Source organism: Panthera pardus, unplaced genomic scaffold, assembly GCF_024362965.1.
Source record: "Panthera pardus isolate Hobbes unplaced genomic scaffold, ASM2436296v1 HiC_scaffold_16, whole genome shotgun sequence".
NCBI lineage: Eukaryota > Metazoa > Chordata > Mammalia > Carnivora > Felidae > Panthera > Panthera pardus.
The window spans coordinates 18,822,531-18,849,228 of record NW_026526721.1 but is presented as its reverse complement, the minus strand read 5'-3'; the positions used below and the strand labels follow the sequence as shown (position 1 = coordinate 18,849,228).

The 26,698-nt window shown below is 41.5% G+C and overlaps 1 protein-coding gene and 1 long non-coding RNA gene across 4 annotated transcripts in view; one reads left to right on the top strand and one right to left on the bottom strand.

Moving 5' to 3' along the window:
• Positions 1 to 26,698, bottom strand: part of LOC128777238 (uncharacterized) — a 157,053-nt gene that overhangs the window by 9,494 nt on the left and 120,861 nt on the right. The gene's annotated exons all lie outside the window — the stretch shown is intronic.
• The window catches only part of JAM2 (junctional adhesion molecule 2), a 61,553-nt gene continuing 39,904 nt past the window's right edge, over positions 5,050 to 26,698 (top strand). For 2 of the 3 annotated variants that reach the window (XR_008422429.1, XM_053903175.1), the window contains exon 1: positions 5,050 to 5,610. Coding sequence is in view for 2 of the 3 variants with exons in the window: in XM_053903175.1 (XP_053759150.1) it covers positions 5,544 to 5,610 (67 nt within the window). In the remaining variant the exon portion in view is untranslated. The remainder of the gene's footprint in view (positions 5,611 to 26,698) is intronic. The other variant, XM_053903177.1, reaches the window with a different exon arrangement.

Sequence of the window (26,698 nt, the reverse complement as noted above, 5' to 3'; positions counted from 1 at the left end):
GCTTTTAAAAATGAAAGCATTAATAATTTACTGATTGCCGATGAACTTCATTTAATTGATATGTAGAACCACCTTAGTGATGTTAAATTATATGAGAGTAAAGAATGTGAAAGATATTCCTGCTTGTAGTAATTAGAACCAGGTGAGGCTAGTGAGAGGTTTTTGTTTGTTTTTCTTGGAAGAAAGTTTTGTTATAATGTACCTGAAGAAAGACGTCACTTTGGGACAGTAATGAAGGCTGCATGCTGGGGAAACACTGTGGGTTTCTCTGAATAGGTTTATCTGGCTGGAAAGGGATGTGGTTTGAACACAAGCCATGAGTGTGCTTATATACATATCAGAATGGAATGTCGAATGAGGCTTATTCCAGAAAGTGATCTGAGGAGATAATAATTGAGGGACAAGTCCTAAGAATCCCATTAGTTAAAGACCTTAAATTCTACCCACAGTTTAAAATTTATAGGAGAGACACTTGGGAATCTATGTGGTTCAGGAAGCAAAAGACTTTTTTTCCCCCTTCTTTTCTCTAAATTGCAGAGTGTGGGCACACTTTCCAGCATCTTCTCCACACCCATGAAGAAAAATAACCCATCCAACACAGAAATACCAAATCTGAGATGTTGTGAGAAGTCACTCAATTTAAACCCAGCCTTCTCTCCACTGCCTCCACACCTCCTCAACTTTCCCTTGAATTCAGAATGAGGGTGGGTGGAAAGAACAAACAATGGTAAGATGTCCCAAAGCACCAAGTCCCCATGGATGCTGGCCTGGCAAAACTGTTTATAGTGTCATAGTAAGAGGGATTATGACACGTGGGGAGAGGGGGAGCCCAGTAGGAGCACGGAGAATAGAAGGGAGGTTGAGGGACTCCTGTGTTTCCCCTCCAGGCCTCCTGACAAACACCCCATGCTGCCTCAGGGCAGGGATTCTTGCCATCAGGGAGATAATGAAACCAGCTCCCAAGCACTAACTGTGCAGTATTAACCACTGCTATTCCTTCCAGCATCCGGCCGCTGATGTTTGTAATCACGTCAGTATTTGTTTCTATCCCATGCCCTAGTTTTATACCTTGTTAAGTATGGAACACAAGTGTCTACATTTTTTCTAAAAGTTGGGTGGAGGCTTGCTTTCTCTGTTGTCCAAGGGGTCAATGCCCTCATAATTGCTAACTGCAGGAGAAATTCTCAGTCCTCTTCTTTTGGCATGTGACGCTGTAAACACCTTTGCTCCTAATTCTCTCCCATTTCCTCTCACTCTTTTTTGACTGCTCTTTTCTGTGATCTTTCTCTAGGTCTTCTTTTGGTTTGTTTTAATTTTGCTAGATTTTGGGGTTTTTTTTTTTAGAGCAATTTTAGGTTCCCAGCAAAATTAAGCAGAAGGTCACAGAGATTTCCCACATACCCTCCCCCAATATCAGCATCCCCCACCAGAATGATACATTGGTTAAATTCATAAACCTACACTGACACATCACGATCACCCAGAGTCCACAGTTTGCATTACGGTTCACTCTTGGTGTTGTATACTCTATGGGTGGGTTTGGACAAATATATGTTGATACGTATTCACCGCTGTAGGGTAGGTAGCTTCACTACCCTAAAAAATCTTCTGTATTCCACCTATCCATCCCTCTGTCTCCCCTAATCCCTGAAAACCACTGATTTTTACTGCCTCCATACTTTTGACTTTTCCAGAATGTCATATAGTCAGAATCATACCAGATGTAGCCATTGGGGATATTGGCTTCTTTCACTTTGTGATTTGCATTTAAGGTTCCTCCAGTTCTTTTCATGGATTCATTTCTTTTTTAGCTCTGAATAGTATTCCACTGTCTGCATGTACTATAGGTTATTTATCCATTCACCTACTGAAGAACATCTTGATTGGTTCCCAGTTTTGACAATTATGGATAAAGCTGTTCCAACCATCCATGAGCAGGTTTTTGTGTGGACATAAGTTTTTCAGCTCCTTTGGATAAATTCCAAGAAGCATAATTACTAGACTGTATAGCGTGATATTGTGATATAATAAGACATATATATTTGGTCTCCATCCCTGATTCCTGTACAGAGCTCCTAAAATCCTTGTAATTTCCCGAGTGATGGGCTGATAGCAGCATCTTTTGTTATGATATTTGATCTTAGTCCCAGTTTCCTAACACAAAAGCTTCTAAGACCCTTGGGATCTCTGGAACGGTGAGTGTCTTTTGAATGCTAATGAGATGTCTAGTGGCTGGGGGCTCCCAGATAGCTTCAGATTGGGGGCTGGTCACCAGAAGGACCTGGGCATGATTAGAGGGTTAGATAGAACTTTCAGCCCCGCCTCACACCTCCAGAGGGGTGAGGGGCTGGAGATTGAGTTAATCATCAATGGCCAATGATTTCTTTAGTCATACCTACCTAACAAAACCTCCATAAAAACCCCTTTACTACAGGGATCAGAGATCTTCCAGGTTAGCGAATGTATCCATATACCAGGAGGACGGTGTCCCCCAACTCCATGAGGTAAAAGCTCCTGTACTCAGGACCCTTCCACACCTCACCCTATGTATCTCTTCATCTGGCTGTTTGGTTGCATCCTTCTTAATAAACAGGGGACAGTAAGTCAGTAAGTTTCCTTGAATTCTGTGAGCAATTCTAGCAAATCAGTCAACTCATTCCAAATCTGCTGCAACTATGTATACTCCCTATGTTTCTTATTCAGTTAATGTGCTATTTATAACAAACGCATACACCAACCCAGGCTAAAAATCTCAGTTACCCTCTCCCCCTTCTCACCCCCATACCTAATCCATGACAATCCTGCTAACCAGGTTTGTGAAATATCATTTGAATCTACTTGCTTCTTTACTTCCCCCACTGTGATCATTTACCTCACGCCTCAGCTCTTTCTCAGAATATTGCAATAGTTTTCAGAATTATCTAACCTCCTGATTCTCTGATCTCTAAATCACTTTACATTTCCATACCAGTCATCATTCTAAGGCAGCGATGTCTTGTAAAACTTCCTGCACTGATGGAAATGTTCCATATCTGCACTGGCCAATAGATTAGCCATTACCCCCTATGTTCCTATTGAGAACATCAAACATGGCTAGCGTGACCGGAGACTTGAATTTTAAATTTGACTGAATCCAAATCGACACAGCTACATGGATCTGGAGGCTGCCATATGGGATAGCACAGTTTTAAAACATGATTTTTTTTTCTTCTTTTCATATCCTACTCTAGTGCTTTCAAAAAGCTCTTTAACTGCAGGATAAGGTCCAGAGTCTGTAGTATGGCACTGAATGACTCTCATAATCCAACCGCCTTTTCGGTTCTCGCCACTTCCGCTGGCACTGTAGAACATTGCTTTACCTAAACAAGCCAGAATTTTCCAGCTTTTCATCTTGCTCTTTTCTCTACCTAGAATGCCATTTGCTTATTTTCTTCCTTTCAACAGCTACAATTTTTCATGCCTTATAAAGCCCTGCACACACCCTTCAGTAGAGGAACATCCCCCTTATTCTTGACCTTGAACAAGCCATTGGCATCTAGCAGTCCAGTTTTCATCTGCAAAGTGGGAATGATAACATTTTCTCCCTTACGGAGTTGTTGGGGGATTCAGTGTGGCACTAGCCAGACTCCCCCACTGAGAAAGCACTCAGTAAAAAGTGCTGTTATTATTTTCTGTTCTCCCACACTTATGTGATATTAGAAATCTTTCCAGATGGGACTTTCTCTCTCAAGACCGTGAGCTCGAGACCGTGAGCTCGGTAGTAGCAAAGACTCAGTCTTGTTCATCATTGTACCCCAGCATCCAACACACTGTAGCTATTTGACAAATGCTTTAACTGATGACAACTGAGGGAATCACTTATTCACCTAGGATGTCGCAGAAAAAAAAAGTATGCCTTTTTGTGTGTATCTTTAGGGAGGAGCAAAAGAGATCCATAGTGGCAAGAACAAGAAAAGAGAATGCCAACAACTCTTGTAAAGCATTGTATTTTTCTGGTCACTGCCCAGAAAACTGGCATAAAAGTGTGTTGTTAAATCTGTGTCCTGTCTCCTTGCTTGACTGGAGTGTAGCTCTTACGTTTTTGCCATTTTGACTTTCTGGGTCCTCTGCCCGTCTCCTGCCTTGAGTATGAAGCTTCCATCCCTGTCACCAAGGAAACAGCAGGGAGGTCTCATTCCTCACAGCTCCGCATATCTAAACTCTGGTCGCCTTTGTCCAGTGAGCTAAATTCTTCATGTGCACACCACTAAATCAACTGTCTTCTATTCAGAACTTTATCCATTATTCTACCTTTGAAAAACTGATGTATCACAATTTCTTCTCTTGGGAATGGCCTTTTTCCAGACCTGTCACTATTCTTGAATGCACCAGACATTTTTGGTCCCTGGGAGCAAATAGAAAAATTGTCTGTTTAGCCCTTGGAGTGTGTGCAGTATAAGTGCAGGTCAATTTTAAAGCAGGCAACAGAGCATTCATAATGGGTTTCCCTTTTAAAAGCACAGTAGACCAAAAATAAACCTGACAAAGGGCAGCTGTAGAGTTTTAACATGTGGAAAACTCCACAGGCAGCAGTTATGTAACTGGAAAGAAAAGAAACATAATAAATATTTCACACCGTTAGATGAACTTCCAACTCTGACACGTGAAAAGCAAAGAACACAAAACACACCTTAACTCTCCAAAGAGCACAAAGCTTACGCTGAGAAGGGGCCAAGGCTCTTGCTAAAATCGGAGCCCTGCCTTCCAGCGTGAGTCCTCATTGCTTTTTTTTTTTTTTTTTTCTTTTTTTTCCCCTCTCGCGTCCAAGGCGGAGCCGGCGGATCCCATCTCCCGGCAGCGCCCCCGCCCCCCCCGCAGCTTCGCCCGTTGGACAGAAATTTTCCAAAAATCTCCACCCCTAGGCTGAAAACCCGAAAAGTTTTGTGCCAAGGAGAGGGAAGAAAGGAGTTGGAGCGAGGCGGGCGGAGTTGCCCTCCACCGCCGCCTCCCCCCACCCCCGCCCGAGCGCCCGCCGCCCGCGCCTCCCGCCAACACCCCCCCCCCCCCCCCCCCCCCCCGGCTCCTCACCCCGGGGACAGCTGGCAGCCCCCGCGCCGGACCAGACACAAAGCCGATCAATCCCGGCGGCGCGGGGGCGGGGGGACGCCCGCCGGGTCTTCCCTTCCGCTCCTCGCCTCCTTCTGCCCCCTCATTAGGACCCAGCCCACACCTCGCCCGGCATCCACTGCCCTCCCGCTCCCACCCTCCACCCCACAAAAGGAACAGCCCAGACCCCCCCCCCCCCCCCCCCCCCCAGTCCCCGGCCAAGCCAGACCTGCCCCTAGGCGGCCGGCTGAGAAGGCGCCCCCGGCAGGGGGAAACTGACATCCATTGGGGTCCGCCCACCGCTCCCCGGGTCTCCCCGGAGCCGGCCTCTCCTCTCCTGCCCCAGAAGTTCAGCCCCCACCCGGCCCCCACCCCCCACCCCCCAGCCCGGGCCCTCCCGCGCTCCGGCCGCCGGGACCCTCGGCTTCCGAGGCGCAGCCAGCTCGGACCCCGAGAAGATGGCGAGGAGGAGCCGCCACCGCCTCCTCCTGCTGCTGCTGCGCTACCTGGTGGTCGCCCTGGGCTGTAAGTTGCTGGGGTACCTCCACCCTTCCGCCCGCGCGTGCTGGGACCGTTCCCCCCACCCGGACCTCCAGCCCCGGGACGCGGCGCGCGCCGACGGCTGTCTCTGGCGCCCCGGGCTGCGCGCGTGTGCCGCGGGGGGCCGTCTGGCTTGGCACCCCGGCGAGCGGGAATCGGGGTGCGGGCCGGCGCGGGGGCGGCGGGGGGGGGGGGGAGGGCGGGCATCCGCGGTCGATAGCCTCCGATTTTGTCAGTTCTGGTTCAAGAACATTAAAAGTCCACACCAGCAGGCTTCTTGCAAAGTTGGGGTAACTTTTCAGAGACCCAGGGACGCGAACAGAACGCAAAACTCAAGCGCTACTTCTAAGATGCTGAGATCTCAAGATGGCATCACAGGGAGGCAGGCGCTGGCTACACTCCTCAGGACCAGAGAAGGGGGTAGGGTCAGAGTCTTTCTCGGGTTTCCGAGGCTCCCGACCGCACGGGTGCGACGCAGTGCCCTTGCGGGGCAGCGGATGAGGGGAGTTCGTGACTGCTGAGCCAGAATTCCTTTTATCCTCCCACCTGCACTTCTGCATTCGGTTAGGGAGGTCTGGTCTGGAGATTCCAGCCAGCTGCTGTGTCCTCAGGGGACTTCCAGCGGAATGATTGTTAGAAAGATTCAGAAGCTGAATGAACGAGTAGCGGGGGGACGTCCCAAAGCCAATTTCACGGGGTGGTTCTAAACAGGATTTGCACGGATTCTGAGCTCATGAGATTTAAAATCCTGGGAACGTTTCCTATTATTTTGTTTTCTTCGCCTTAACTTTTTAGGAAAATGGACGAAATTGCAATAGATCTGAAGCACTTAAGCAATCCTCCTTTTACTTTGTTTTATTTTTTTTCCTCTTTTTTTTTTTTTTTTAACAGAATGGGTTATTGTTGCTATTCAAGTTCTGGTAATATAGTATTTAAAATAACCCGCCGGATAAGTGTCTAATACCATAATACAGTGACTTTTTTCTCACGCTCTTACTGCCAAAGTGAGTATTCCTGAACTCGACGTGACGTGAGCTTTGTTCCTGGGGGAGGAAGGCACAAGTTGTCTCAGGGAACGGGGTGCGCTGACCTATATTATAGAAAATCAAACCGGGGAGGCAAGGCTTCACAATAAAACCATTATGCAATTTTGAAATATCAATTGGTATCAGGTTGAACACACAAAAGAAATGCAGTGATGAAGAAAGGCAGCAAAGACACACAGTGGGGCAACTGTAACAAAACTGCTGGGAAAGATACATATTTTGTTGATGGTCCTAAATTTCAAATTAAAACAAGACTGACTTTAAGAATTGTCACTAATTGAAAACAGACCAAATGGTTTTACTCTGCTCCTTCTTATTCAGTGATCAAATGGGAGGAATAACCTCTTCTTCAGGCTTTGATTAAATCTAACCATTGGCTCTTCTCACCCTGACTCCAGTGGAGGAATAATTTGGGTGTGTGGGGGGATCTTTTCTGTATGGTTCCTAGGATGCCTAAAAGCCTGGCATTGCAAGAATGTTTTCATTTCTTTGTCTTTTTTTTTTTTTAATTAACTTTGTTATTTTATAACAGTTGATTTAAACAAATATTGTGAAGATAGTATGGAGATTTCCCATACATACCACACCCACTTTCTCCTTTTATTAATATTTTACATTAGTCCGTTACGTTTGTCATAATTAATGAAACAATTTTGACACATTATTATTAACTAAAGTCCACACTTTATTCAGATTTCTTTCATTCTTATCTAATGTCCTTTTTTATTGCAGGATCTCATGCAGGATACCATATTACACTTAGTAGTCATGTCTCCTTAGGCTCTTGGCTGTGATAATTCCTCAGACTTACCTTTTTTTTACCTTGTCAAGTTGGAGGAGTACTGGTGAAGTACTTTGTAGAATGGCCCTTAGTGGGTATTTTTCTGATGTTTTCTCATGATTTCTATACCAGTATGGGCTTGTGAATATTTATTTTATACTTTGGATTACAGTCTAATATGATTGTATTTATTTTAGTGCTAACATTCTTCCAGCTTTGGCCATTGGGAGTTCTTCCAGTGGTTTCTGTATCCTTGGACATAACCCTCTCGTTGTATAAATGTATATGTGCCTTTTTGTTTGTTTTTAGTGCTTCCTCACTTTCTGGCAACACAAAATGCCTCATGCTGATCGTGTGTATTTCCTGCTCTAGTCCTAGGATGAGCCGTTTCTCTCAGGAGCCCTGGTTCCTTGTAGTGGAGAACGGTTAGAAACCAACGTGCTGTCAGTGTTGTTGAAAAACAAGAGTCTTCTTCAGGGCCAGGTTTCACTCCACAATCCTGTTTGTGGTTTATCCATTCAGGTTTCATGTCCAGATCCCAAAACTGGGTATTACAGGCTATGTATATATCAGCCACTGTTCTAGGGACTTTCTTGAATATTCTTTTTTTAAGTTCTCAAAAATGCACAAGACTGAACATATCTTCAACTTACAGATAATGACCCCCAAGGCTCAGGAAAGCTCACTTACGGAGGCTGAAAAGAAGTGAAGCTGGGATTTGAGGGTCTGAGGATTTGTTCCATAGATTATTGGACTTCTGTCTTTCTTTTTGAATCCAAGCACTGAACCCTTTCCGCTGTCTTCGTTCAGGAAAAGACTGTGGATTTCTTTTTTTTTTTTTTTTTTTTTTAAATTTTTTTAATGTTTATTTGTTTGTGAGACAGAGAGAGACAGAACATGAAGGGGGGAGGGTCAGAGAGAGGGAGACACAGAATCTGAAACAGGCTCCGGGCTCTGAGTTATGAGCACAGAGCCCAACGTGGGACTCGAACTCACAGACCGTGAGATCATGACCTGAGCCGAAGTCGGACGCTTAACCACCCAGGCGCCCCAAGACTGTGGATTTCTTATGCTCTAATTATATACTCATCTTCTTAATATCCACCCCAAATATAACTGTACCACCCTTTTATCCTTGATCCTATTATATATATAATATCACACTTATTCCATTCTTTCATTTCTATTTGCCCGTATTTTCATCTTAGTAGTCTAGAAGATTTTTGTGGTTGCTGCTGTTATTTAGACTATGATTTCGGTGTACCTGTTGATATATGGGCATTTATTTGTGTGTTTAGTGGAACTGTATTTTTCTTTACCATTAAAATGGGAACTCCACGAGGGGAAGAATTTCTTCATGTTTGCACACCACTGTGTATGTGCAATGCTGAGCACAGTGCCTGGCTAATAGTAAGTGTAAATAGATATCTCTTGACCAGCTCTGAAGAGAATGAGGTGGAATAAATGAAAGAAATGTATGGGTGGAATTAATGATTCTGATACACATCATGAAGCCCTAATTCTAAGTAGGTGACGTCTCAGATTTCTCTGAGGCGACATCTAAGCCAAGGAGTCAAATGTGAATGAGAGCAATGTGCTGTTCTTAACACTACATGGCTGGTAGCAGTCGGTCCTCAAATCTGGACTGGAACCAAAGCCAGGCCACTTGGCCTGTGAGTCTGTAATCTCTCATCAACTGATGAGGACTGTGGAGCAGGGAGAAATCTGGATCTTCTGCAAAATCACAAGGTTCTGCCCCAGGGGTGGGACTTACCCAAAACAGCACGCCAGGGATCCAGTGCCAGGAAAATCCTGCCCTCTATAAACATTGTTAAGAACAAAGCACAATCCATTTGTGGGGGGAGAACTGGCTCCATCCAGGCATGGTCTTAATTATTTGATGAACGTAAAGGTCAAACTGGGCTTGCTGGTAGACCTGATGACCGGTTTAAGACTCAGACACAAATGGCATTCAAAAATAAGTCTAAAACAAAAAGTTAGCATAAAGAGAACCGTGAGTTCCCCTTGGCTGAGAACACTCCTTTATCTTTCCCCCGGAGCAGTTTAATGAGAGGAGTCTGTGTGAATTTACGTATGTTTGCTCTACCCATTTTCTATCACTTTGGTTTCCTCCTGCTGGCCTTGCTGGTAGAGAAGATGTTTTAAACTATGCAAGCTAGCGCTGCTCTGTTTGTCGAAGTTGGACCAGAAGATCTCTGTAAAGGCCATTATTTAAAATAACCTTTTCATCCCATAGCACTGCTGACTCAGTACTCCTGTGTTGCCAGATTGATGCTTTGAGGAAGATAAAGTCGAGGAGGGGAAAAGGGGGCCAGGATGTAGGTCAAGTGCTTACTTTGGCAAAAGCAGAGAAAGAAAACTTAAAACCGGGTACTGTTTTCTTGGGAGGGGTTACTCTTAACATGACTGGGACTCAGAAAAACAACCCAACTGTGTTAGTTTCCTATTGCTGCAGAAACAAATTACCACAGATTTAATGCAACACAGACTTATTACCTTAAAGTTCTGGACACCAGAAGTCTGAAATAGGTGTCACTTGGCGAAAATCACATTATGCTTGGGGCGCCTGGGTGGCTCAGTCGGTTAAGCATCAGTCCAACTGCAGCTCAGGTTATGACCGCACGGGTCATGAGTTCGAGCCCCGTGTCGGGCTCTGTGCTGACAGCTCGGAGCCTGGAGCCTGCTTTGGATTCTGTGTCTCCCTCTCTCCCCCCACCGCCTAGTCACACTCCATTTCTCTCTCTCTCTCTCAAAAATAAACAAACACTAAAAAAAGAAAAAAAAAAGTAAAATCAAAGTACGCAAAGGGCAGCTATCTTCTGGAGGTTCTAGGCGAGAATCAGCTTCCAAGGTGTTTTTCCAGCTTCTAGAGGCCACTGCCTCATCGTCCCATTCCTTCAGCCTCAAAGCCAGCGGTGCCAGGCTGCCACCAATCTGGTTCTGTCTCTCAGCCTCCCTCTTCCACTTAAAAGGACCCTCATAATTACATTGGGCCCACCTAGGTAATCCAGGATAATCTATCCATCCCAAAGTTAGCTGGTTAGCAACTTTAATTCCATCTACAATCTTAAATCCTATTTGCCATGTGAAATAACACGTGTATAGGTTCCTGGGATTAGGATGTAGACATATCTGGGAGGCCATCGCACCAACCAAAATTACGAAGTGCACAGAAGCAGTGCAATCAGCGCTGTAGCCAAGAATGCTCTAGATCCCATGGGACAACTGTAACTCTTACCTTTATTGTTTTTTTAAATGGTTTTAATGTTTATTTATTTTTGAGAGACAGAGAGAGTGCAAGTGGGGGAGGGGTAGAGAGAGAGGGAGACAAAAAATCCGAAGCAGGCTCCAGGCTCTGAGCTGTCAGCACAGAGCCCGACGCGGGGCTCGAACTCACAGACCGCGAGATCATGACCAGAGCCAAAGTCAGACGCTTAACCCACTGAGCCACCCAGGAGCCCCTGTAACAGTTACCTTTAAATTATAATTCATCGTGATATAGAATTGTGTTTTTTGAGTCATATTTCAGATCACGTATTGTAGCAGTAGTGACCATGCACTCCGAGGCTGAGCTCTATGTTCAGTTACTAACTAACTGTATGACCTTGTACAAGTTATTTGATTTCTGTGTGTGTCACTTTACCCATCTGTACTGGCGATAATCCCAGTAATAGACTCACGTCCTAGAGGCATAGGGAGAATGAAATGTGTACACACGTATAGCACACGTTAGAAAAATGGTCCTGTTAGTATTGACAACATTTGGAGGCAGTGGAGTTAAATATTCATGTTATTGTTTATAATGGATTTCCTGTATATATGAGAGTCCTGTCTAATAGGACTGTATATCTGTATACCTATCTCCATGAAAAGAACATGCTAGGCAAGTCAAAGTGGGGGTGGAGACCACTTCAGATACGGAGGGAACGATGTTGCCCAGAGGTACTTGGGCAAGAGCAAGCAGGAATGGAAGAAGTCCCTTATGGCCAGAACGTGGAGGAGAGGAGAGGGCAAAACGCAGCACCCAGGTGGCGGAGGGCCTTGTGGGACAGATTTACGATGTTCGAATTTATCCTCAAAACTAGGAGAAGCCCATTGAAGGTTTTTAATCACTGAATATCAATTAGATTTGCATTTCAAAGAGAACATACTGGATGGAGTAATGAGAATGGGCAGGGTGGATGGATGGGAAGTTGAGGTGAGGAACCCAGTGAGATGTTAGTAGAGTGGTCCAGGCTATCACATCCTAAGTATTTCCTTGATATGGCTTATTGAAATCTATACATGCATATATATATATATATATATATATATATATATATATATATATATAATTTATTTATTTTTGAGTGACAGAGACAAGTGGGGGAGGAGCAGAGAGAGAGGGAGACACAGAATCCGAAACACGCTCCAGGCTCTGAGCCATCAGCAAAGAGCCCGATGTGGGGCTCGAACTCATGAACCATGAGATCATGACCTGAGCTGAAGTCGGATGTTCAACCGACCGAGCCACCCAGGCGCCCCTATATGTGCACATATATAATTAGACATTTACATTCACCCACGTGGGAAATCAAATAGCTAGGTCCTGGTTAAGGAAATTATAGGGAACACATTACACTGCTTTCTGGCCCTGCTGAAAACAGCTGACCAGTATCTAGTCAATGATATATAGAAGTCAGGTCTTACCTGTACTCATGAATTCCTTAGACTGTGTTATCTATGGAATATCTTATCTTGTTCTCCACCCTGCTTTCGGCATCTGCTCTTTTGTAGTCTTGGGAAGCACGCGCTTCCCATACGTTCTTTCGGGCACGTAGCCACTGACATATTACGCAATGTCTTCCCTTTGATGTATGCCTAATAAATATGGGAGCTTGAGAGCAGCTTGGGGAGACTTCTCTTAGCCTCCCTCTCACCTCTCTTGACTTGCATGGAGTCTTGAGTAATTCTTTCTGCTGCCCTCGGCTTTGCTGGACAAAGCCAAAAGCCGAACCCACACACCCACAGAAAATTGTTTTATATCTGAGATGTAGTTAATTGAATTTAATCAGGGATTTGAGAAAAAATTGTTCATTGGTTTTTAAGGAATTTTTAAAAATTGTGTGTGCTGCAAATGTTTCTAAGTTTCTGTTCAGCCCCTAACATCTGAGCATGAAACAGTAGCTTTGGGGGCTACTATTTATCATTTTTCAGTATTATTCTCTTTCCCACCCCTGGGTTTGTCTTCCTTCAGTATCGTCTTACGTATTTCCTATGTTGCCATCCTTAGACAGGTGACTGGATTGCATTTGATAGGGAGAGGAGTAGCCTTCTGTGTTAGTAAGTATGTGAGGGTGTGCACGTATGTGTCGGAGACACAGAAAGAGAGAGGTAGGGGTGGGGAGAGAGAGAGGGAGAGAATGTGTGTGCTCACATGAATGCCTGGTAACAGGACCACAAAATCCTACTCTTGGGACCTTTAGGCCAGTGAGTGGATTGGAAATGTTCTGTAGTTTGAATTCTTCCTACATTTTCTGAACAGAGAAGCAAAGAGCTCCTGCACCTGGTCCCATGAAGGTGTTTCAAGAGCTACCCTCTTAGCTCTGCATGGTCTTGGGTCAAACAGCCCTGAGCAGGAAGCCTTGTGATCTTAACAGATAGGAGTTTTAGTGCTTAACTGAAAACTTTTGCTTTTCTCTCTTTCTTTCTTATGTCAACGGCATCAAGGTTTTATTTGTTTCATTAGATTTTCTGTTCTGTTTCAGTTTTCAACATTTTTTACAGGGACGGTTTGGGACTGAGTTGTTTTTATAATGGCAAAGAGTGAAAAAGCCTGACCTGGGCTTACTCCATTATTCTGGGTGTTTCTAGTTCACTCACTCTCATTTTGTCAAAACAGTCCCTTGTTTTTGGTTTTTAGTTTTAGCTTTGCCCACACTCTAAAAACTTGTTAAATACATTATTATGGCCATAATCAAAGACAAAAATAGATCACTGTTGGATGAATTTACTTACATGTTTCATTAAAAACAGTGTATGTATATGGTAAGTTCAAACAGTACAGAAAGGTTATAAGGTGAAAAATAACTCTCCAGCCCCCCACCCCTGGCCTTCTATTCCACTCCTCACAGATAACCCACTCTTAAGTTTTTGGCATATAGTTTCAGAAAACTTGGGGGAAAAATATAGTTCTAGCATATATGAGCATACCTGTATAGTTTCTTTAAAAATAAAGACTCAAAATTTAGGGGTACCTGGGTGGCTCAGTCAGTTAAGCCTGTGACTTTGACACAGGTCATGGCCTCACAGTTTGTGGGTTCGCGCTCCACGTCGGGCTCTGTGCTGACAGCTCGGAGCCTGGAGCCTGCTTCGGATCCTGTGTCTCCCTCTCTCTCTGTGCCTCCCCCACCCATGCTGTGTTCTGTCTCTCAAAAATAAATAAATGTTAAAAAAATTTAATAAAAAAATAAAGATAAATAAAAATTTACTGTGCTTCTTGTTCTGTCCTTCCAACAAACCAGATCATATTATGTATGATATTCTGTGACTTCCTGCAAAGCTTTATTTTTACTAGTAATGAAGCCACAACCCAAAGCAACTTGTCACAAACAGGACTCGTGACAGCATCTCGCAGAGGCCTTTAAAATCCTTAAGGTATAAAAAAAAAAAAAAAAAAAAAATCCTTAAGGTAAAATACAGCAAACCAACAAAAGTAAATAGTGAAACAAAGTGAATAGAACAAAACAGAGGGAGATAAATTCCCAGACCAGTGACGAAACCTAGGAAGGGAGAAATTCCAACTCAGATGCAATGAAAAAGTCCAAAGAAAAGTGTAAAGGCCAACGCCCAGAGAAAACCAACACCAGCACCAGCTAAGACTTACAGACAAGTGCAAACTGGTGCTATTTTTAAAGGAGACCAAAGAAGAAGTAATGACCGCAAATAAAAAGGGAACACGTTGAACTACTGGGAAAGTGCTAAATTTGAAAAGGCAGTATTGTGCTCATGTTTTAAAAAAGGCTCGAGAGGCACTTTCAAATAGGAATGGATTCTAATCAGAAGTCAGAACTCCCACAGTAGCGTGAATAGTAACTTGAGTGTCTGTCCAATAATCTAAACACGCAGTTGGCTATGTCTTAAAAGATAGGATAAAAATTCTACATAAGCTGATTGGAGCCATGGATTGTTGCCCTTTGGCTCTGTGCAATACTTTTGGTCCCAGAACAAGTCAGGTGCTTTTGTGTCCTGTGTGTGTAAGGGAGTGAACTATGCCATTTTAGATACAGTGTTTCTCCTTCCCAGCCATCTTCTCTGCTCTTCTGTTGTCATTGTTGAAATTTTCTCCGTGTGCCAAATGCAACTCCTCCCTGAAGGTCTAAGCCCCTTCCTTGTTCTCTTAACCCTCCTCAATTCCCCATTCCCGGTGATGTTAGTGTGTTCCTGGTTCTCTTATGGTACTTACTGGGCTGGACCCTTACCATGTTTACATGTGCTTCTCTCTGGATGTGAGTTTCTTAAGGCCAGAGAGAACACATCTTTGTGTCTCTAGCACCTAGAATCGTGCCTGACACCTAATGGTTCTCTAGTAATTAGTTGAATGTAAGTAAGTAACCTCAAGTGTAATGTTTATTTGTTTCTTACCTTCCTAAAATTACATTTAACAATTTTTTTAAAATTTTTTTGAGAGACAGAGCGAGTGCAAGCAGGAGAGACAGGCAGAGAGAGAAAGAGAGAGAGAGAGAGAGAGAGAGAGAGAATCTTAAGCAAGCTCCACACTCTGCCTGGAGCCTGACACAGGACTCAGTCTCATGACCATGAGATCATGATCTGAGCTGAAACCAAGAGTTTGACGCTTAACAGACTGAGCCACCAAGGTGCCCCTAGAATAACATTTTAATAACGAAAGTTGCAAGACATATGTAAAATGAGTATTTCCTAATGAATGCATAATTTTACTGCTCTTAGAACTCCCTCCTCCCCTGTTAATATGGTTTCCCTCGAGTTTAGAGTTACAAGGTAATATACAAACTGGTCTGCCTTAGGGAGTTTTAAGACATTTTACTGACTGCCTGATGCCTCCTTGTATTGTAAGAAGAAAAAAAAAAACCCGTATAAGCTCCTCTTGGATTGGTAAGCTTGACTAAAAGCTCAGATGAATAAAAGAATACCTCCTCACAAGTTGCCTGAGATAAAACACAATACAGGATATTAGAGAGTGGTAAAAGTACTCTCTGGGATAAGGGTCCAGTTTTTTCCCCTCACGGTCCAATCCCTCTGCCACAATTGATATCATAGCAACCCATGTCCCACAGTAGGTAAAAGTTTGATAAAAGAAAGGGAGCCTTATAACGTTATCTTTATTTCCAAACCAAAGATGACTTTCCTAGGCATTCTTCTCCAGTAATTATATCTTCTTGTGGGATTTTGACACCTGCTCATTAGCAGGGAAAAAATTTTTTTTCTGGATCCAGATGATTCATCAAGAAGGTCCAAGGGTATCGTCTCACTGCAAATGCTAGGATTCGATGCATCCTAAGAAATTCAGCTCTTTGCGCTACTCGCCCCCATAAAATCTAATGAGCATGTTGAAATGTTTGAAAAACACTGCCTGGAACACTGGCCCTAGACTTTTTTTTTTTTTATTCCATGCCCTACTTCTCTTAAAAAGAGCATGTGCCCCAACATACATTTTTAGTAATGGATTATATACATGTATTTCTGTATCAATATATTATACTAATTATAAAACATATGTAAAGTAAAAAAAACAAATGAGATAATGAAAAATAAGTAGTAACGTCTTGGGGCAGAAATGAGGTGGTAATGGCCCCATATTACAGCCCTTGCTTGATATGATAAAACCTCTATCATTAAAACTCTGTGAGACTGGTACTGAATAGACTCACAGACTAATAGAACAGAATATAAGTTGGCCCAAGTTCATTGGAAATTTAGTATAGATGTGAGACCTATCTTTCTATTTATGTATATAAAATACTAGCATCTCAAACCATAGAGAATGCTTAACAAATATCATTATGATTGGGTAGCCATTCGTGGGAAAATGGATCTGATCCTGACACTGTGCATGAAGATAAAGTCCAAATGGATCAAAGATCTAAATGTTAAGTGAGTTATAAACTCACCACCCCCCCCAAAAAAAACCCAAAACCATGGGTACATTTTTCTGTAAAATATATATCAAAAGAGCATCTGCATGAAAAAAAAAATAACATACACAAGTCAAAAGACAAATGACTGATTAAAAAAAGATGTCTGCATGGGGTGCCTGGGTGGCTCAGTCGGTTGGGTGTCCGACTTCGGCTCAGGTCATGATCTCACGGTCCGTGAGTTCGAGCCCCGCGTCGGGCTCTGTGCTGACCGCTCAGAGCCTGAAGCCTGTTTCAGATTCTGTGTCTCCCTCTCTCTCCGATCCTCCCCTGTTCATGCTCTGTCTCTCTGTCTCAAAAGTAAATAAACGTTAAAAAAAAAAATTAAAAAAGATGTCTGCAATTTAAATCTCAACCAAACAGTATTGTCACTGATGTACGAACAAGCCCTAAATATGGAAAGAAAATAAAAATATAAAGAACAAAATAGAAAAATGGTGCACATACAACACAAACCCCAGAGAGTTCCCAGAAGAAAAATTGTAATAGTTCTTCAAATACAACGCTGCCCTCAACATCACTTAAATGCAAATTAAACTGTCACAGAGATAACGTCTCTTCGCTGCCAGATTAGCAAAAACACAGAACTCATCTGCATACTCTACTATTGAAGCTGTGTGCAAACAGGCACTCTCGCTGCTGATGGGCTGTGTAGTGATTAATCTGCTATGGAGAGGAATTCAGCAATACGTACAAAAATTACATGTCTACTCTGACTCATCAACCCCACTACTGGGAGGCTATGGAAGGACCAGTCTGTTATCACCTGAAACTACTGACTAATCTTAACATCATTAAAAGTAGGACATTCAAACATTGTATGATACAACAGGAGGCACATAGCGTTCCCCATGTAGTGTTTATGCTCATCCCCTCAAAAAAAAAAAAGAATAATTGACCTTTATTTGGATCGAGCCTCTAACCAAGCTAACATCTCTTTACAGGAAGGTAGATACACAAATTAAAGATACGGATAAACTTAGAAAGTGGGTGGTTCTATAGAATAACTGACCAGCTTTCCATGACAAGTCAATGTCATGGAAGGAAAAAATAAAGGCAGAAGGGAGAAGAGGGCAGGTTAACTCTAGATTAAAAACAAGATGAGACAAAGAGCCCAGGAGGCAAGTGTAATACTGAAATGCGGATCCCAATTCAAGCAAGATATTAGGGGAATTGGACTAGGGTGAGGTATTAGATTATATTAAGGAATGAATTATAATTTGTTATTTAATGTTATCATAGCTATATGTCTTTAATTTGTATCGATACTACTAAAATAATAAAGAAAAGAGATTGATATGTGTGATTTGCTTTAAAACTCTCAACGACAAAAAGGATAGATGAAGTAAATGTGGCAGTCTTTACAACTGTTGAATCAAAATTAGGAATATATGGAGTTTATCGTTCTGTTCGCTCTACTTTTGTGTCTATTTGCAAATTTGTTGTAGGGGTGCCTGGGTGGCTCAGTTGGTAAAGCGTGAGATTCTTGATCTCAGGGTTGTGAGATCGAGCCCCATGTTAGGTGTATAGATTACTTAAACAAATAAATCTTTAAGGGTGCCTGAGTGGCTCGGTTGGTTAAGCATCTGACTCTTGATTTCAGCTCGGGTCATGATCTCAACAGTTCGTGAGTTCAAGCCCCGGGTTGAGCTCTGTACTGACAGTGCAAAGCCTGCTTGGGATTCTCTCTCTCCCTCGTTCTCTGCCCCTCACGTGTGTTCTCTGTACTCACACCCTCACGTGTGCTCTCTCTGAAAAAAAATAAACTTAAAAAAAAAAGAAAATTTTCATACTAAAAAAACTAAACCCATAAAAACAGAAAAAAGAGTGTGATAAATATATAAAAAATCCAATATTTATTTTCTTCACCTGGGTTTTGTTGGACAATCCACCTTAAAGTCTACTGGTTTAATGAAAGAATAAATAGACCAGAGTCTACTTGAAATATCTGAAATATGTGCTCTCTTAAGCTCTATACCTTAGCTAGTCAGTATAAGAAACCCAAATTCTGTCTGAATAGCCCCCTCTTTAGTTAGTCTAGTTCACACAAACAGAAAAATAAAATGCCTTAACACAAACAAAACACCCTGTCATTAACTGAACTCCAAGATCCTGGGTTATACGGCAAAATCCATTAGTAAATCTGCATAACAGCTACATTTTTCTTCATAATGTAGCATGAACCTTTCAGTGCATTTCCTTTGAAAGGGACTTTAATATTTTATTCCCTAAAATGTAAAAGTACCCAATAGATGAATGCATGTCACAGCCATAGACTGATGGCAAGAAAGGTGAATGTAAAAAAGAGTTGATTAAATTCCTAAAAACTTAAAAATTTTCCCTTGCATTTATTTAATGGAGGGCAGTCCAATCAAGCCTCCTTTGTGAACCCTCTGGCTCTTCTGAACAACAGTCTTTTTTATGGGGTAAGGGCATATCCAGCATTTAATGTACCAACTCAAGCACACTTCAGAATTGCTCGCGCTTTCTAAAATATTCATTTCATGTTCAAATCCGTGTCATTAATAACTTAATATCAAGTTCCCAATGAGTTCCTGGTAGGACTTAATTTCCCATGGTTCCTGGAACCTTGAGGACTCCAAAGCTCTAACGATTTCTCTAGAGAAGACTCTGGTTATGGGGGAAGAATGAAAGAAGTAGAGGCATTACGGGCAGCCCAGAGCCTGTGTCGGCAGCGTATGCACACTCTCATTGTAGCCCTTTATGTCAGAAGCTGTTTCTATGCAGGATAACACTTACTCCAGATACACCACGAATTCATGAGCAAGAGAAAATAGAGGCGGGACTTTCACTTCACCTCCCATCCCCTACAAACCTCTTAGGTTTAGAGTGGAAGGAAGCCCGCGTTCAGTCCTCTAACAGAATTTATATTTATTTAGAGCCCTCCTTATGTGAACAAACAGGTCACGTCTCCCTTGCTTGTGCCTTCCCGTACATTCAACTGCTGTCTTTGGTGGTGAGATACCGAAATCTGCCGAGTAATGATGAGATCAGTTAAGACAAGCCTTGACTGGGAGTGGCTCCATCCATTACGCATCAGACTCTTGATTTTAGCTCATGTCACGATCTCACAATGGGTGAGTTTGAGCCCCACATCAGGCTCTGTGCTGACGTTGCAGAGCCTGCTTGGGATTCTCGCTCTCCTTCTCTCTCTGCCCCTCCTCCGCGTGCATGTGCTCTCTCTTTCTCTCTCTCAAACATTAAAAAAAAAAAAAAGTAAGACTTTTTCATTTCATGGGCTAGAATGTTTGAGAAAATTTATTTCTTACTATTAGAAAATAAAAGGACAAATAATTTTGGAAATGGGATACAGAAACACTGCTTTTGGACAACCGAGTTATCTCACCAGTGAGTGTGTTGAATATACATTGTTTTCTCAGAGCACAACGGATTCTCATCTTTTACCTGAAAGAATATGAGTCACATTTCCCCTGACTGGGATGGTGGGCAGAATCACCTTCACTTTTTAAATTGTTCAATTTTATAAATTAGAATTCTGAGTATGTTTGACTTTGGTACCTTGTTGGATTCGTCAGTTAAATGTCCAGGTGAAAAGTCTCTACTGGAGGGTCAAAGGACCTCCTTATACTTTAAACCAGAAATGTCACATGTTTACAAGGAAGCAAAAAGTATGGTCTAAATAAAATGGAGCTTGGGGGTGCAAAGAACTAAGGTGGTGTCAGTTCTGGTCTTGGTTATGATAAGGCTTTAGAAAACTATTTTATTTGCATCTTGTTTTCCTTATTTGTGAAATGAGGAGGTTTGATTTAATGATGATTAGAGTTCTTTATAATTTAATATTTTGTTTTCAAATGCAAAAAAACCGGACCATACTTAGATGATAAAATTATTTTGTATGGCATTGAGAATATGTTTTCGTCTAAACTGCCTTTTTCACAGTTCTTATTGGATAGAACACAGAGCTTGTTCTGAAAAGAAGCAAGAAATGGCTTTGTATATGTGAAGTCGATTATATATTATGCCTAAAGTCTCTGTTTGATGCAGTAGTTATTAGGAAGTTGCTGGAAGTTTTGAAGGTTAAAGCAATATACAAAAAAATAATGGTATTTAAGGTAAACAATAATTTTGAGCCTTATATATAGGATAGACTTAGAAGGAAAGAGGTGACCATAGCCCAAGCATGAGGTGATGGGGTACAGGATTAAGGTAGCACCTGTCAACGCTGTTTAGGAAGAGTTAAATCCAGAAGGCTTGGAAATTAGAAGTTGGTAAGATTTAGTGGCTGATTAAATAGAGGGAGACATCAAAGGAATCAAAACAGTAATTTCAATTTGTAAATTTGAAGAACCAGCAAAACCATAGTATTTAAACCAAGAAGGAATGATTATTTTGTATATATCAAGAGGCAACAAAATATGCAACTAAAAATGCCTCTATAGAGCATTGGAAAGAGGATGAAAGTGTAAATCATCTGTACCTATCCCCTGTACTTAAGTGGCAAACAAAAACAGAAAGTTCAATTCACTCAGGGAGAAGACATTCTCTGGGAGAATACGTGGAGGCTGATGAGTAGGGCCAAAGGACTGAACTCCTGAGAACACGCTCCGTTAAAGAATATAAAAGAGCAGAGACAATGAAGAAAAAGTGCCCCCGGGAAATAATAATAGACAGCCAACAGCACCAGCATCATGGAAGTCATGGAAGCGGGGAGGAATTTTGCCAAGTCGGTTATTATCTGGAGGCCAGAAAGAACGAAGGGAGATCAGAGTGAAGTCTTGGCTAACCTGAAGGATTAAAAAAGAAAAAATTAGCATTTGAATGGAATTACGATTGACAAAACACTTCACAGGAATTACATTACTTGATTTTCCTGTTATTGTTCTTGCGAGCTATCCTAGAACTATTTTTTATCAAGTCTTCATAAATGAGAAGCAGAGGCTCAGAATATTTTTAGGAACACACAGAGGCAGAACTTGAAGAAATTGGAACTGCTGACTCCAGATCCCTTGTTTTTCCATGTAGGGGATGAGGATACTGGAAAGTCTAAGGAAAGGTAAAGGATTGAGGAGATTTTGAAGGCGCTCTTTGAAGGCGCCATTGAAGGCGCTCTTTTCTGGTGTTCACTTTGGCACTATAAAGTCCCAAGGACAAAAGAGGGGGGCCCTCTCCCATGTACAGATTTAGACTCAGCATACAGTATCCTGCAGGGGCACTGCAAAAATGGCTGATGTTTTTTGTCATAATAAGAAAATAATTCGAGGGGTGCCTGGGTGTCTCAGTCGGTTGAGCATCTAACTTCTGCTCAGGTCATGATCTCACAGATCGTGAGTTCGAGCCCCGCGTGGGGCTCTGTGCTGACAGCTCAGAGCCTGGAGCCTGCTTCGGATTCTGTGCCTCCCTCTCTCTCTGCCCCTAACCCACTCGCATTCTGTTTCTGTCTCTCTCAAAAATAAAGAAAAACATTAAAAAAAAATTAAAGAAAGAAAAGAAAAGAATTTGAGTCCTCCATTTAGACCATGGTTAACGGCTTCAATATCATAATATGTTATTAAAATGCTTTTTCACATTTAGTATATTTGTAGCCTAGTTGTCTCTTAACATATACAAATGCCTTCTGCATTCACAACTCAAATTGAATTCAAAGCGATATTCACCTGAAGGGTAAGCCATAAGCCTGTAATACATATTTCATGATCTGAAAAATATTGTTTACTTAAATGGGAAAAAATACTCAAACATGAGATCATTCAATATCGTTGAGGGATTTATTATCAAATTTAGTCACACTACGGCAACACAGATCATTTACGAGGGAAATAGAAAAAGTCCCCATAATTTTCTGGCTTGCTTTCTAAAAGCTGATATTAAAAGAAAAACATTAATGTTGTCATAAGCAAAAATAAATATTTTCATATATCACGCCCTTCCTAAATTTCTTATATGTATTGCCTTTTAAATTACCATGTGCTACCTGATGATAGGAAACAAGGATTTTTTTTCCCTTTATTTTGAAATGAAGAATAACTCCTTTAGCTAATTTCTGTGGTACCATTTTGTAATTTCTTCTGGCTTTTACTACTTCCCAACTTTAGTTTCCATGGGAGCAGGATCAGTCAGAAAATATGTGGGACTCTTTCAGAATGTTGAGTCCAGGATTCCTAATTAGGCTTCAGGCACTTGCAGCTTAATTAACATGAGTCTCTGTGTTACATCTTCGAAGGTAAAGAAAAGTGGGTTATGATCGCACGATGTGTTTGCTTGTCAAAGATTTTTATTAAAGATTTGGGGCAGAGAGCTCTAAAAATCATTTAAGGGCGTGGGAGTGCATGCCTAAAAAAAAAGGAAAGAAATATCTTTAGGCTTACTATTCTTGACAGATAAGAAGACTTAAGAGACATCAATTATCTCAGTTAAATCATCAAAATTGGTTAAATGTGTCTTAGCTAAAAATGCTATCCTTTGAAACCAGCATATTGTGAGTAGGAAGAATTATATTGGGCTTAGATTTGGCAGTGAGTGATTGAAACTCAAGAGGTGGGATAGAAAATAACAGCATTGAAAAGCCACCAAACTGTACCCAAAAGGCCTCAGTAAATCCCGTGTCCTCTCCAAAACCTCCTTCGTAATTTTCCTGTGTGAACAAGTACCACCAGTGGAACACGGGAAATCGCAGGCCCTTAAAAAATTAACTTTATAAGCCACGTTCCCTCAGCTCAGTGGAGAACACTCAGTTTGTAATGCAAAGCTTCCAAGTTTCTGTTAGCTGAAAGTGTGTCCAAGGAATTCAATGGGGGAGCTACCAACAGGAGGGGCCTCACGGCCCCAGGGAGTGTTGTGGGGGTTCCGGGGGACCTATTTGTCACAAGAGTGGCTGGGTGCTATACATCTGCTGGGCAGGGACCAGAGCTGATAAATCTCCGTGTGCCAGACAATGTGGTAAAATAAAGAATTTCCTTGTGTGCCTCCCCCTGCAGGGACTCTCTCCCAGGTCTCACTGAATGTCCCTATAAGTGAGGACTTTATGACCATCTGAGCCTATAACTAACACTAATTTAGCTGTAAACAAAATTGTTTTTTGCACAACCTTCTTACATAACTAAATATACACGCTTCTATTCCAGTGTCCACAGTAAGCCTTTTCTTCATTTTCCTGTACCATTTGGAATGGCTTCTGGTTTTTTTTCTCCTAAATCCAATGTAACATTATAAGTACAGGCTGATATCTGAATTCTTCATCATTGTGTCGTTCTAGTGTATTTGTGTACAAACATTTATCAGTTGAAATATGTATTATTTTACTATAAATTTTCTTTTTATTTCTCTTTGACATTAAAAGAACATTATATTTAGTTTTCCAAATTTGATGTATGCATATATGTGTGTGTGTGTATAACTATATATATATAACTATATATATATAACTATATATATATAACTATATATATATATACACACATAACATATATATATGAACATATGAAATGTTATATTACCCATAAATTGTTTCAGGATAGTGAAGGGCATCAAAAATTTATTAGAAAAAGAGCTTCTGGTAGTGCTGAAAACCAACCAATTAAAATAAATGGATGCAAATTACATGTATTTCATTACTACAGTAAATTCTTCAGTTTGTGGCAGTTGAAGACAGGAAATTTATTATATATTCTATTTTTAGCTTTTCCCTTTCTAAGGTTCATTCTTAGCTGATGTGAGAAAAAAAATTAAATGGGAGAAAAATGTTAAAATGACTCTGCAGAATGCACTGAAGAATACCTATGTGTACAAGCACACACATTTCACTAAAATGTTTGTCATTTTTTCCTTTTATATGTAGTCATGGTGAGGGTAGTTTAGATTTCTGCAGTGTGAAAATTCCTTGTAGATTTTTGTGCAAAGAGGCTATAAACCTTTAATATTATCAAAGAATTGTTAAAATATAACTAAAGCCTAATACTATATTTTAAATCAACTAATATTTATGGGTCTAGTATGCCAGGTGGTATGCTAAATTACAAAGATATGTTGTTTATACTGTATATATATATATATATATATATATATATATATATATTTTTTTTTTTTTTAAGATTTTATTTTTAAGTAATCTACACACCCAGGGTGGGGCTCAAACCCAAAACCCCAAGATCAAGAGTCACACGCTCCACCAACTGAGCCAGCCAGGTGCCCCTATACTATATTTAAAATATATTTTATGCTATTTATAAATATAGTTATACTATATGTAAAATACAGTAAAAAAAAAGTGTGTACATCTCATTTGAAGACAAGACACGTTCAGTTTTGTTTACAACAGACATTTAATTATCTCTTATTGTATGATGTAGATACAAACATGTCAACAGTTCCTAACATCATCATGTTCCTAACACTATTCAATGGAAGAAACTGATACGTAAAAGAGAGTTTGTAACAAAAAAGTAATAAAGGCTTATAAAAAGTGCTGTGTCAGTTAGAGGGAGGGCTGACTATGCACTGAAGGATCGAAGGGGCTGGGGAAGGCTTTACCTTTCATGACATTTGAGTGGGACATTGAGTTATCCACAGAAGTTCACCATTTGTCAGAGGAGTATTGGAGCGAGGGGACTCCAGGAAGAGAGGATGGACATTGCAAATGTGGTGTTCAAGGAGTGTGGGAGCCCTATGGGAGATGGGGGGACTTGAACATGGGGTTTGTTCGGGGGGGGGGGGTCAGCGATTGAGGGGGAGGCTGGAAAGACAAGCCAGTTCTGAAAGGCTATTTAAGGGAATTTGGCATTGATCCTGAAGTCAAGGGGAAGCCGCTGAAGGAAGCTACGTAGGATCAGATTGTATTTTAAGAAGCTACCTCATGGGGCGCCTGGGTGGCTCAGTTGGTTAAGCGTCTCACTTCGGTTCAGGCCATGATCTCACTGTTCCTGAGGTTCATGAGTTCGAGCCCTGTATTGGGCTCTGTGCTGACAGCTCAGAGCCTGGAGCCTGCTTTGGATTCTGTGTCTCCCTCTCTCTCTCTGCCCCTCCCCCATTTGCTTGCGCACACCCGTGCTCTCCCTCTCTCTCTCAAAAATAAATAAAATTTAAAAATTCTTTGTAACAAAAAAAAGAAGAAACTACCTCATGCAGGAGTGAGGCAGATGAATTACAAACTTGTGCACATTCATTACTCATCCTTCGTAATTTCCCTCCTGAACCAAAGAGCCCTCCCTCCTGTTGAAAGCTAGTTTCTTTTGCTCATGAGAGTCTCCTTGTGTCCTTTGTTCCATCCTCCCTCATATACCTTCACCTTATTTTCATTGCCAGCTCTCTCATCATGGGTTACACACATGTTCAAGTCTCTACAATTTCAGTGGGGAAAAATACTCACCATGATTCTGTAATAAAGTTCCGGAATCGGTGATCTCTATTGGTCTCTGTTTTTTTACTGACTGTTCAGCCCACTGCAGACTTCCTTTCTCATGCCATTGAACTTGCTATCACTGTATTGCCAACGATTTACTAGTCTCTAAATTCACAGCTTACTTTCAGTCAAAACCTTACTTGACCCTCTGGAACATCCAACATTGTTGACTCTCCCTCCTTGAAAGTCTGCCCATCCCTGACTTCCATGACATCATTCTGCCCTAGTTTTTCTTGTTTCTCTGATTCTCTTCTCTTTTATAGGAGTTTTTCTTGGGCTTTTTTCTCTCTTATTCTACTCCAGTGTTCATGCTCTAAATTACGCTTCCTCTTGGAGAATCACAATGTTTCCTAGCGTAAAGACTCTAATATCTCCCACAATGAAGAATTTTAATTTTTTTAAGATTTTATTTTTGGGGTGCCTGGGTGGCTCGGTGGGTTGAATATCCAACTCTTGATCTTAGCTCAGGTCTTGATCTCAGGATTGTGATTTCAAGCCCCATGTTGGGGCTCCACCAAGTGTGGAACCTACTTAAAAAAAAAAATCTAATAAAAGATTTTATTTTTAAGTAATCTCTACACCCAACATGGGGCTCGAACTCACCAAGATCAAGATCAAGATCAAGAATCGCATGTTGTACTGACTGAACCAGCCAAGTACCCCCCTGTTTAACTCATTAATGGAATTTTCTCAAACT